At 57.3% G+C, this 12,600-nt stretch overlaps 2 protein-coding genes across 3 annotated transcripts in view; one reads left to right on the top strand and one right to left on the bottom strand.

The window, feature by feature from the left end:
- Nucleotides 1-1,760: 1,760 nt before the first annotated feature.
- On the bottom strand, nt 1,761-8,875 carry SHOX2 (SHOX homeobox 2). Its single transcript, XM_069792870.1, has 5 exons — nt 8,244-8,875; nt 6,488-6,696; nt 3,967-4,024; nt 3,795-3,883; nt 1,761-3,649 (listed from the first exon to the last, which is right to left on the bottom strand). Exons 1-5 carry the CDS (start codon nt 8,515-8,517, stop codon nt 3,398-3,400), a joined length of 882 nt encoding a protein of 293 aa, XP_069648971.1. The 5' UTR covers nt 8,518-8,875; the 3' UTR covers nt 1,761-3,397.
- Nucleotides 8,876-10,332: 1,457 nt separating this feature from the next.
- Nucleotides 10,333-12,600, top strand: part of RSRC1 (arginine and serine rich coiled-coil 1) — a 172,685-nt gene continuing 170,417 nt past the window's right edge. For both annotated transcript variants that reach the window (XM_069792859.1, XM_069792858.1), the window contains exon 1: nt 10,333-10,493. In XM_069792859.1, coding sequence (XP_069648960.1) covers nt 10,354-10,493 — 140 coding nt within the window. In that variant the 5' untranslated portion in view covers nt 10,333-10,353. The remainder of the gene's footprint in view (nt 10,494-12,600) is intronic.

Raw genomic sequence — 12,600 nt, 5'->3', positions numbered from 1 at the left:
AGACTGAGAATATTCGAGGCTGCGCTCGGGATGCGAGCTGCGGGGCCGCAATGACCGGGCTGCGATATCAGCTGCTTGTGCACATATTAATTAACTCCTTTATTCGGGGATCAATCGACACCACCGTTAGTTTTATTGACTTTATAATTAGCAGTATCTTACTTTTGCTTGAATAGAGCTGTTCTACCTAACATAAAATCTATCCTTTCCCGCCCGTTATCAGCCGATTTTGCTGTTGCTCCTTGCAAGCCTCTCCGGGAGGGCTCCCCGCCTGGGCAGGGGGTTGGACAGGCTGCGGGGGACAGCTGGGGCTCCCTCCCGACAGCCGACAGCCGACAGCCGACAGCCGACAGCCTCCTCCGACCGCCCGCGGCCGCTCGGCCTGCGCCGGACCCAGCGGCGCCGCCGGCTCTTCCCCGCTGCGCGTAGCCTGGCGGCGGCCGGGCCCCGGAGGAGCCTTTGGCCGCGGAGAGCGGGCACGGCTCGCCGGAGGCCGCCGCTTCCCCGGCGAGGGGCCCGGCGGAGGCGACGGGGCTCCGGGAGCTTCGCCTCAGCCGCCTCCGCCAGCGGGTCCGCCCGCGCTCCCCGCAGCCCCCCGGGCAGCGCCTGCCTTCCTCCCTCGCTGCACCGAGGCGGGCCCCTTCCTGCAAGTGCTGCCCGGCCTCCGCGGCTGGGCGCGGGGGGCACCGTGGCGGGAGCCTTCCCCTCAGGGGCACCACCATGGCGGGCGTCTTCCCCTCACAGGGACCGCCGCGGCGGGCGCCTTCTCCTCACAGGGACCCCCACGGCGGGTGTCCTCCCCTCACAAGAACCCCTGTGGCGGGCGCCATCCCCTCACAGGGACCGCCGTGGCGGGCGCCTTCTCCTCACAGGGACCCCCACGGCGGGTGTCCTCCCCTCACAAGAACCCCTGTGGCGGGCGCCATCCCCTCACAGGGACCGCCGTGGCGGGCGCCTTCTCCTCACAGGGACCCCCACGGCGGGTGTCCTCCCCTCACAAGAACCCCTGTGGCGGGCGCCATCCCCTCACAGGGACCGCCGTGGCGGGCGCCTTCTCCTCACAGGGACCCCCGTGGCGGGCGCCTTCCCCTGACAGGGACGGCCGCGGCGGGCGCCTTCTCCTCACAGGGACCCCCGTGGCGGGTGCCCTCCCCTCGCAAGAACCCCCATGGCGGGCGCTGTCCCCTGACAGGGACCCCCATGGCGGGCGCCGTCCCCTCACAGGGACGGCCGTGGCGGGTGCCCTTCTCCTCACAAGAACCCCCATGGGGGGCGCCTTCCCCTCACAGGGACCGCCGTGGTGGGCGCCCTTCTCCTCACAGGGACCCCCATGGCGGGCGCCGTCCCCTCACAGGGACCGCCGTGGCGGGCGCCCTTTCCTCACGGAACCCTCGGAAGGACCGAGGCGTCCCGCCGGGCACGGCGTGAAGGAATTGGCGCCAAGCGGAGCCCTGGGCGGGCGGCCATGGCGGGGAGGGACGGGGCTGGCGCCTGGCTTCCCGGTGGGGAGCGGGACCCTGCGGCCGCTCCGCCGCGGCACGGCGGGTCCGAGCGGCCCGGGGCGGCCCCGGGAGCGGGGTGCGGGCTCTGCCCCGGGTCCCGGAGCGAGGAGGGAGGCGGGCGGCGGCGGGAGTTGCGGATTTTGCGCAGTGCAAATTCCCCCTGTTCCTTCCCTGGAAAATATTTTGAGCCGTTAAGACTTTCCTCGATTTTATTACCTGAGGGAACTTGACAGAACTTGTAAAGACACAATTGCTATATAACTTCCACCGGTCTATTTTTCTTCAAAAGAAAGCCAAACCAAAACGCCGCGTTAAGTTTTGTGAAGCCGAAACTCAGGAAAACTCATATAAAGTGGTAACAAAAGATGCGCAGAGGTGAGCGGTGCTTCCTCGTCGTGCTATCGGTTTGTCGCGATTTCTACGGAGCAGAAAGAAACGTGCGAGCTCTACAGAAGGTGTAAACACAGAAAAGAAACAATATCACCGACGATTTAATATTAACAGTACCAGAAGTGACGTGAAGCCGTCCACTAAAACGTTACCCTTGTCAGTCAATAGGTCGCAAAGTGTCTTAAATTCATTACTTGGCACTTATTGAAATTCGTGACGTCGAAAATGGACTAAAAAAGGTGAAGCAAACCTGAGTGAAACAAAATATATTGTACTGACAACAAATGTAATGAAATAACAGCATCTTTTTTCTTTTTTTCCCCCTTTTTTAAATAACTTAAAATACACTAGAAAAAATATGGTCAATATAAATAATTTTGTTTTCATGGAGAACAAATAGATACAAAGCCCATCCATACCAAAGTTCGCGTAGAAGAGCTTTCCCTCTGTCTTGGCAATAAGCATGAGGGTCTGATGGCAAACTGGGATAACAATCACCGACTGCAAGGTACCCCAGGTTAAATAGCTATACGTCTTTCAAATAATAATAATAATAAAAAAAATCACAAGATTACGTGAATAGATACACCTTTATGAGATAAAATGTAAATGTTTGACAGTCAACTATCAATTCACAAGTTATAGCCAAAATAAACTTTGTTCGTGTGTATCAACATATTTTACATGTACCCAGTACCTCTTATTGGAATTTGCCGTTGTGTAAAGTGGTGGTTGGGAATTAAATACTCTTTTTTTTTCTTTTTCTTTTTTTTTTTTTTCTTTTGTTTTTGCCCTCAGGACAAGAGAGACCCGGCAAAGGGAGGCACGCTCCGCTCTCCTGATGCTTTCCGCTCCCTTTTATTTCAGAGGTGGGACAGCAAACGACCAACAAAGATTTAAGAGTGGAAAAGGTAGTGCTTGATCTCCCTCTCTCTTTCTGCTTCCCTCCAAGATTAAAAGAGAAAGAACCCAGCCACGTTTGTTTGTTTTGTTTTGTTTTGTTTTTTTTCTACTAAAGATGAGGGTGAAGTGCAAGTGAATCAAAGGACTCCATCAATGAAATACAAATACATGCAAGCCGGAATGCTGCTGGAGGAAGTATCCCGGACAGTTTCCCATTAGAAATTCGCAGAGAAATCATTGTCTCTTTTTTTTTTTTCCCTTTTTTTTTTTTTTTCCCCTCTTCGTTGTCGTCTTTCTCTCTTCTTTTTGTCGCTATTCCAGACGTGGTTGTTAAACTCAAGTATCTGATGCAACGTGAAAGGAGGCCCGCCTCTCTTATCAAATTTCTCGTATTAAAGTGAACTTCGCAGAAAAAGGTCAGTTTCAAAACCTGTGAACTTCCCAGCTGCGTGTCTAGTTCCTCTAATTCTTTAAATAAGTATATATCTCCCGTCAGTTTCTCCTCTCCCTCGTCTTTTTTTTTTTTCCTTTTTTCCCCTTTTTTTTTATTTAAAAACAAAAAAAACAAAAAAAAAAAAAAAAAGAAAAGCGAGCGAGCCCGGTCACAGCCCCAGGGCGGCGGCGTGTTTCTTGGCCTTCAGGCGGAGGTCGGCGATGCTGGAGTTCTTGCTGGTGGTCTTGGCGGCGGCGGCGGCGGCCACCACGGAGGCGGCGGAGGCGGACTCGGCCAGGGTGGCCAGCGGTAGCCCGAAGGGGGGTGCGGGGAACATCATGTAGGGTGCGTGGGCCAGGTGCGGGTGGAGGTGGTGATGTGCGTGGGCCACGGCGCTGTCCAGCTGCAGCTGCGCCTGAACCTGCCGGGAAGAAGGGCGGCGGCGTGGCAGCGACCCACCCGCCCGCCGCGGTCCCGCGTGTCCCTCCGTCTAGTCCGTCCGTTTCTCTGTCCCGTCGTACCCCCCCCCCCCCCGCCACCCGCGACCCCACCGCCGCCCAACTTGCCTGCTGGAAGGGCATCCGCAGCGCGCCCACGTTCACGTACGGGGCCACCCGGCAAGCTTCGAACTGGCTGGCGGCGCCGATCAGCACCCCTGCGGGAGGGAGGCAGCGGCAGGCGGTCAGGGAGGGACAGACAACCCCCCCCAAACCCCCGCATCACCCCCTCCCCAAGTACCTTTGTGGAGTTGGTTTTCTTGCTTTCGGCATTTGGCTCTTCGGTTCTGGAACCAGACCTGCGGGGAGAGGGCGTGGGGGGGGACACACGGGACACGAGGGGGGGGACACAGGGGTGTCACGGCCGCGTTGGCACCGCCGTGGGGAGGACGCGAAGCGCCAAGAAAAAAAAAAAAAAAATTAAACCCACCAAGAACTAAAAAAAAAAACCCCAAAACAACAAAACAAACCCCAAACTGGCAGACAAAGAAACCCGGCTGGGCTCCCTCTTCCCGGGCAGCCCCCGCTCATCAGCTCCGAAACGCGAAAGGCAAGGGAAAAAGAGTCAAAACATACAGAAAATCGACCTTCGCAGAGTGCTCGTTGCAGAGAAATTACTTTCCGAGCCCCGGTTTCGTCTTTCCACCTCAGGGTCCCAACAGACCTAAATCGCCCCCTGATATCTAATACTAACTGGCGATAATGGGTTTGGACGTTTGCACTGCCAGGCCTGAGAAGATCGTGCTCATTAATAAATTAATTAATTAGCTTTATCTTCAAGAAAAACTAAACACCAAAGAATTTAATGACTCACTTTTTTTTTTTTCCTTTGGCGGTGTGTGTGTGTGTGTGTGTGTGTGTAATTACTGTCACAAAAGCTTTGCTACAAAGAAGTTTAGAATTTCTCTGTTCCTCTGTGCGGTGGAGTGTAGCACGGAAGCGGAATAATTGTCTCATTATCATGATAATCTAATTTGCTTCCACAGAAAAGGCTGCGCATTAGACAAGAACATACTTTTAATATTGGAATTGTTGAAATGAATTTCCAGAATAAAGTTCTGCTTGCTTAGAGAAGAGAGGGGAGGGGAGGGAGGGAAGGAGGGAGAGCTCGCCTTAAAACATTCCTGTTTAAAGACAGACCTCTGCACCGCATCTCAGAAGCCACATCCACCAAGCCATCCTTTCCCCACGGCCAAAAAAAAAAAAAATTTTCTTTTTTGAGGTCTTACTTGAAGAGACAAATATAAATGTGAATTTCCCCCGCCCTGTCATTTACTTCAGCCAAGGAAAATCTGCCCAACAGCCATGTTCGCCCTCAGCCTCCCGTGGAAACGCACATTCCATAATTTACAAATTAGTGCAGATGCGAGGAAAAATATTATTGCAAAGCGTTTTCCGGAACGATTTAAAGGGAATGGGTTTAATCTATGTAAATCTCCAAAAGTTATTATGCACCCTGCGATTTGGCATAATGGGAGCGCGGATTATGCCCCGCCGCCGCCGCGTTCTTTGTCGAGCAAACAGCCAGCAGAAGGAAGCACCTCCCTTTTACATTTTTCATAGCCAAGTTGAAGCCCTGCAACTTTGTTTGGTTTGGTTTTGTTAAGATTTGCTGGGCGTAAAGAGGCGGCCGCCTCGGCGGAAAAACGGGGGAGCGGGAAAAATGAAGGCTCTTTTTTTTTTTTTCGGTGGGTCAGGCCGTGATGACAAAAGCTGCCTATTATTACTTTTTCGGTTCAACGTGACCGCTCTGTTTCTGTCCTTACCCTATTACAAGATGCAGGGAAACCCCACAAGGATTGTGCGCATAGTTCGGTGCAGATGGTGGCCTACGAGCACAAAGATTGAGGGGGAGTATCTGTTACAGCGATACTTTCTGCCAGCTGCAGATGTTAGGGGCCTAAAACTACTCCATGTGTTCAAACAAATAATGACCATCATTTTCTCTTCTTTTCTTATTAGAACGGAAATACACCGGAGCAGCTACATTTGTTCTCATTTGAGGAGCTGCCTTCCTCCCCAGCCGGGCAAAGCCCGGACCCTTCCTCACTCTTCATCTCATCCCGACAAAACTCGCAGAAAGCAGCCCAGGATCCGATTCGGAAAAACTTTGGGAGGGCAGCCCGAGGTTAAAGGCGCAGGTTAAATCAAAGGAAGCCGTGGCTTCTCGGTACGGGAGAACGCTTAAAATAGCCTGGTTTTATCCCAGACTTTTGTATTTCATAAATCCGAACAAAGCCGGTCTGTGCACTTCGCTCAGTTTTCGTGCCGCTTCCCTCAAGATTTAAGAACTATGACGAGAAATGGGCTGTAAATTTTTTTGCACTTAGCAGTTCCTAATTTAGTTTATGGTCACTACATCTATAAAGTTAATTGGTACGTCCGCCCGGTAAGCCCTGCGCCAGGAGCAGCCCGGAGAGGGACGGCAGCCCACGCCAACAAAATAGCCATTGTAGCTCTCGCCGAGGCAGAGATGAAATAAACGCAGAGATTAAATAAAAGGCGACAGAGCGAGGGGCAGGGGGGGACGACTTGCAAGGAGTCAAGCCACAAGAAAGCTCGGGTGGGGGTGGGTGGCAGTTTTATGGGTTTGCCGGGCGCAATTCTGCGTGGGGACCCCCCATCCTCGCTCTGACAGCCTGTGTCAGGAGCGGCGGGGACGGGGCACGACCGGCTTTTTTTTTTTTTACCGAGCTGGCCCCTTCCACCGTGCGCGCACACCCACGCCCACGGGCACCCACGCATCCCCGCAGCCTGGCTACCTGCACCCTGGCCTCGGAGAGCCCCAGCCTCTGGCTCAGCTCCTCCCGCATGAAGGCGTCCGGGTAGTGGGTCTCGTCGAAAAGCCTTTCCAGCTCGTTCAGCTGCTCCAGGGTGAAATTCGTCCGGCTCCTCCTCTGCTTGATTTTCGTCTGCCCTTCGTCTTCCATTGCTTTCGCATCCTCCTTGCGGTCCTTCAGCTCTGGGGAGACTGGGCACGACACAGGCAGTCAGACAGGCGGGGCGGCCGGCACCGGGAACCGGGGAGGGGGGGCTGCCCAGGGTACCAGCACCGGGAACCGGGGAGGGGGGGCTGCCCAGGGTACCAGCACCGGGAACGGGGGAGGGGGGGCAGCGGGGACGCCGGAGCTCATCCCCACCCCAGCCCGCCGCTCCCCTCCGCGACGCGGGGAACCGGGAGGGAACCGGGGAGGGGGGAACCGGGGGGGAGCCCCCCCAACCCCCCCCCCCCCCTCCACGGCTGGGGCAGCCGGGAGCGGGGGCCTAAACGCCCGGGCCGCGCTAGGCCCGCCCGCCTCGGCCGCTGCCTTTCCGGGCCCCGCCGCCGCTCGGCTCCGGTAACCGCTGGCGGCGGGGAACGGGGGAAACGGGGCGGGGGGGGGGGGGGGGAGCCCGGCCGGCCGCCTCCCGCAGCCCGGAGGATCCGCACCGAAGCCGGTCAGCGGGAGGGCTGCAGCCCCCTTGCCCGCCCGGGGAGGGGGGGAAGCGCAGCAACAGGTCGCCGGTGGCTCTCCGCCGGTCACCGCGGTCCCTCCGCGCCCGCTCTTCTCTCCCGGCTTTTTTATTTTTCGTTGTTTTAAATTTTTTTTTTTTTTTTTTCTGCCAGAGACGCGTCCCAGGCCGGACGGCGGGGGGTGGTGGTTGGGGGGGGGTCCCCCCTTGCGCGGACCCCCGCGGGACCTGCGCGTCGCGGGGGCTGCCCGCCCGGCCCTGCCCCGGCTGCCCCCCCGAGCCCCGCTCGTTAACGCAAATTTGTTTATTAGCCCTTTCCCGGGGATGCTCCCGGCCGCGCTCCGCTCCGCCGGCAACCGCTCGTCCGAACAAAAGAGCGGCAGCGAACCGCGGGTGTCCGCGCAGCCACGGGGAAACCGCGCTGCCGCTCCGCCGCCGCGGCCCCGGTTGCCTTCCCGCTGCTACCGACAGCGGCGGGCGGCCCCGGTACCGGCACCGCCATACCATGGCCCCGGCGCGGAAAAGAAAAAAAAAAAGGGAAAAAAAAAAAAAAAAAAAAAAAGAAGCGCGGAAAAAGCACGGGGCGTTTGGGAAGAAATCCGCCCGGCAGCGGAGACGGGGCTGAGCGGCGGCGGCGGGGCGGCCCGGCCCCACGCGTGTCCGCGCCGCCGAGACCCGCGGGGGAACGAAGCGGGCCCGCGTGGCCGGGCTTTCGTTTGTCAGCGCGGCTTCCCGTGGGATGCTAAACAGGAACAGATCGTGTTATGAGCAAGTTAAACGCTTCTTGAGATATTTTAATATAAACTTCGAGGCTGGCCGCCTCTTTCCCGGAACTGGGAAAAGGTGCCGAGCCGCCCGTTAACGCCGACCGCAGCCTCCCCCACGGGCGCTGCCGCCGCCGAGCCCCTTCCACCCGCGACCGCCGGTCTCGCCCGCTCCCGCCTCCGTTCCGCGCGTTACCGACCCCGACGGGGGAGGGAGGGAGCGGGGAGCGGGGAGGGGGGGGGGATGCGTGTGGGAAGGAGGGGAAGGGAAGACGGGGGAGCCCCCCGGTGCCGCCGTTACCGTCGCTGAGCTTGGGGGTGGCCGCCTCGGCGGCTCTCTCGGCGGCGGCGGCGGCGTCGGGCTCCCGCGGCGGGGACCGCCCGCCGCCCACCCGCGCCGCGGGGCTGCCCGCTTCGTCGCGGCCCGGTTCCGCCGCGGTTCCGCCGGTGTCCCGCGTTCCTCCGCCGCCTCGGAGGGGCCCGCTCTCCAGCACCTCTCGGTAGGTGATGAGCTCCTTCTTCTCCTTCGCTTTGGGATCAAACGACTTGGAGACAAACGCCGTCAGCTCCTCCATGGCCGCGGCTCAGGGGCGCGCTGCCCCGCTTCCCCGGGTGGGCATCCACGGGGCGGGCGGCGGCTGCGCTCCGGGCCGTACCGAATACCGTATACCGTTACCGTTCACCGTGCCGCCCGACGTGCAGGGCTCTCGGGGTCTGATAGAGCCGCCGCGATTGAAGTGGCACTATTTATACTTTGCAAAGCCTGCCCCTTGTTCCCGGCGAATTACCTCCCCTCGGAGCTCTCTGAATGAAACCCCCTTCTCCAAACCGCCCGCTTTACGCCGCCCTGCCGCGGGGCACTGCGGCCAGGGCACCGCTCGATCCGCCCTATACCGCGCTCCGCGCCCTAATTAATTTAATTAGGCGACGGCCCGTACGCCAGGTCCCGCGGGCGAACGCGGCGCGGGAGAGAGGGGGCCGGAGCTGCGGGGGAGTGGCCAGGGGCGGGAGGAGAAGGGGGGGCGTGGGGGGGGGCGCGGGATCCGCGCCCGCGCAGCGCCCGGCGGGGTGCGGGGAGTGCGGGGCCGACCCCCCCCCCCTCCGCGTCCGCGGAGGGGGGGGGGGTCGGCCCCGCACTCCCCCGCACCCCGCCGGGCGCTGCGCGGGGGAGCCGGGGAAAAGTTCCTCCGTGGACGGTCAAATCCAGCAAATAAATTCCCGGTTAATTGACAGTGACAAATACCGCCGTTATCGTTCGGGTTTTCTCACAGGGCGAATCGAGGCATCAGATTAGAGCGAATTACGGTATTTGTTGCTAATATTGTTTCTCCTTTGTCGTTGAAATCCCATTAAGAGAGCGGGTTTGTTGACAGAAGTCGCCTCCCGTACACCTTTGCTGGGGCTCTAATAAATTATTCAAAATTGTTTAACTCTTGCTTATTTATTGATTTTTCATTTGACCTTCGGAAAGGCGACTTTACGGAAAAGAGCGTTTATTTACTCGAGCGGGTACGGTACCGAGGACGGAATTAGCATTTCTCCAGCTCCAATTCCCCACTTCCCCACGCCTCAGCCGCGGTAGGCAACGATTTTTTTTAATTTTTTTTTACCGTTGCTCCGTCGCAGGCGGCAGAGCGGGTCCCGCCGCCCGTGAACCGGTCCCGCTCCGCCGCGAGTGGACCGGGATCCCGACGGGAGCGGCCGGGAAAGATGCCCACCAGCGGCTCTTCCATCCCGGTGTTTTCCTTCTTTTCTCCCCACGCAACGTTTCGCGATTCCCGTGGCGGGGAGCGCGTGCTCGGAAACTCGCGTTAAACTAACCGAATTCGTCCAAAGACAAGAATTAAGCGGGGGGGGTGTGGGGGGGTGGTCGATCGTTTCGTTGCGTTTCTCCCCCGTCGCTCGGCGGAGGCTGACCTCGGGAGGCGGACCGGGACGCGCTCCCCCCCCCTCCCCACCCGCGGCTGGGGCCATCCCTTCCCCCGGGGGCACAGCCCGGCCCCTCCGCGGTGCCCACGCCGCGGGGGGAACGCTGCCCCCTTCGGCCGCGGGGGCGGTTGTCAGTGCTGGGAAACACCGACACCCCCCCCCACACCCTCCCTTAATCACTCCGAGCTCAAAACGACAAACACCCCGCGCCGCCGCGGAGCCCCGTCACCCGTGGGAGGGGGGACGGGGGACGGGGGACACACGGACCGCAGCGGCAAGGTGCCGGTAAGTCGTTGCGGTGGTCACCACGCCCGGACAACGCGCCGTGGAACACGCTGCAGCCGCCGGTGGGTAGCGGGGACCCCGGCAGCGGCCGCGCGCCCCTCGCCGCCCGTCACGCGTGGGGAGGGCTCGCCCCGCCGGGGAGGCGAGAGCGCCGCAATCGATTCTTCGGCGCTCGGCGGCGCTGCCTGGCCGCCTGGATGAACTCGGCGCTCGTTTGCCGATGCCTGCCCGCCGCCCAGGAAGGCGCTGAGCTCAAACCGGCAGCCGCGGCCCGGTGCCGCCTTCGCTCCCGCGGCCCGGCCCGGCTCGGCTCGGCTCGGCTCCTCCGGCCGCTCAGGTAACGTGGTGGGGCCCGGCGGCGAGCCCAGCCCCAGCAGGGACAGGGCAGGCCGCTGCGGGACGCCGGGTGCGCCCTGCGGCCTGCTGCTCATCCTCCCCCGGGCCGGGCCTGCCCGGTGTTGCCATGACAACGCCGGGAGCCCGCCGCGGCCTGGCCGCCGCCGCGTTGCGGGGCCCGGCCGCCGGGTCCTGCGGCTCCAGGTGTGGAAACGCTGCGGTTTGTTTCCTCTCCCGGGCCTCCCGCCCCGGCCGCCGGGTCTCGTCTGTCGTAGGAATAGTCGCTGTGTGTGTGTGTGAGCGGGGAGCGCGTAGTGGCTGCGGTGGGTGTTGCTGTCCTTGCCTTTTGGTTCTTGGGGTGGTGAGAGGGAAGGATTTGTGTAGAAGCTTACTTCCCCAGCTCTCGGTCTGGGAAAGCGTGGGCAAAGAAGGTACGCGATGGTTCTTTTTTTTCCGCGTCTGATGTGCCGTTTCTGGCAGCAGTCGGTTTAGGTATTTTCATTTTACGTTTCAGCTAAAGGCAATTCTGGGTGCTACTTTTTTTCCCCCGACGTGAATGAAACTTGTTTTGAGCAGTTTAGCTGTTCTAATGATCTGGGACAAATCTGAAACATTGTTTTTAGTGGTTTAGCGTGATCCTGTACCCCATGAGTGAGGAAGGTAGTTAGAACTTGATCTAAAAGAAATACCAAAAGTTGCATCACCAAGTTCGGATAAATTTTGTTGATCTGTCAGCTTGTTCTGAAAGTTGGTTACTTGGAAGAAATGCTGATCAACTAATGCACTTAGTGAACTTACTTGCGTTGACCTAAAATAGGAATGTTTGTAGTTCTTGCTGCCTTCATGTGGTGGAAGGCCAGTTTGTAGAATGAAGACTTACTGAGCAAAAGATGGCTTCTGGAGGTGGTCTCTTAGTAGATGAGGATCGTACCAGGGTTTGAGATCTTAGTTTGATTCTCTACTTTGCTGTTGGTGTCCTGGATGGCCACGGGCATGTGGTGTCTCCCTGAGCCTAGCTTTTCCCGCAATTTGGAATCTAAAGATTTGAAGCTGAATTAAGGAATACTGTTATTGTAAGTAAATGGTTCATTCATGATTTTGAATTGAGGCAAAATTCCTTCAAGTTAAAAATTAATGATTTTGAAAAATACTGTTGACATCATTATCAAAGAGGGTATCTTTTATGTAACCAGAAGGCAGTGTTCTGGTATGTTTGGTGTCTGTGGATTCTTGCTCCTATGGGAGAGATTGTAAGAAAGTAACTGAATTCCTGTGATTCTGTGATCTCTAGACTTTTTTCTGAGGTAATCAGTGATGGTAGCTCTCTGGTAGATGTGATTCAGGTGTTCCTTCTGCAGTGATCTGGAAACTTGGCTAACGGAAAGAGGCACCACTGGATAAGTATGTAAAATCAACAACAATTCAGGTTGCTGCCCTCATAAGGACAGCCACCTTAATCTCTTTTCTGATCAGATCTTCTCCTCTACTGAGAGTACTTTTTCTGAACTGTAGAACAGGGGCAGTTTCCACATAACTACAAGCTTGGTGGGGGTAGTTACAAAGACAATCTTTGATCTGTAGACACACAGAAGCTGTCTGAGAGGGACTTCTACCCTCTGCCTGTTTGTGGTTTGCTTTTTTTGGGGAGCACTGCTGCCATTAGTCACACTGTGACTCCTACGTATTAGCTAGTGAGCATGTTTGTTGAGGACTTAGAATAATTTTTACTTCAGTTAGCCTTGTTTCCTGGCTGAAGCTCACATAGCATCTCATCCTGACTTGTTGATTCTTTCTTATGCACAGTTCAGCAGGAAAGAAGGGGATACAGAGATGGTTGCAGTATGTTTTCCATTGGTGCCCTTCTAAGCGGTTATAATTTCTTAAAGGATCTTGTTTGTAGAGATGCTACATAAACAGCGCCGGTGGTTAGTGATTATTGCAAGTTAGTTATAATCAAAGTTTCTTAGTAACTAACAAACATAAATTGTTTGGATTTGATGCTGAACAAATGTGGAGGTTATTTTGTCTTTATCACTTCTGGATGATTATGGTAACTAAAGATTGTATCGTTTAAGTGGATGCTGTGCTCAAGATGCAGTCTGCTGCAG

This window comes from Haliaeetus albicilla, chromosome 9 (assembly GCF_947461875.1).
Source record: "Haliaeetus albicilla chromosome 9, bHalAlb1.1, whole genome shotgun sequence".
Taxonomy (NCBI): Eukaryota; Metazoa; Chordata; class Aves; order Accipitriformes; family Accipitridae; genus Haliaeetus; species Haliaeetus albicilla.
The sequence above is the reverse complement of the archived record's forward strand: the minus strand, read 5'-3'. Positions and strand labels throughout refer to the sequence as shown.

What these genes read in the sequence shown, in the direction of transcription:
- SHOX2 (XM_069792870.1), bottom strand. Translation starts at nt 8,517, where the DNA reads ATGGAGGAGCTGACGGCGTTTGTCTCCAAGTCGTTTGATCCCAAAGCG. An exon ending in CACCCCCAAGCTCAGCGACG is followed by an intron (nt 6,697 to 8,243) that starts GTAACGGCGGCA and finishes TGTCGTGCCCAG; the next exon opens with TCTCCCCAGAGCTGAAGGAC. An exon ending in AGAAAACCAACTCCACAAAG is followed by an intron (nt 3,884 to 3,966) that starts GTACTTGGGGAG and finishes TCCCTCCCGCAG; the next exon opens with GGGTGCTGATCGGCGCCGCC.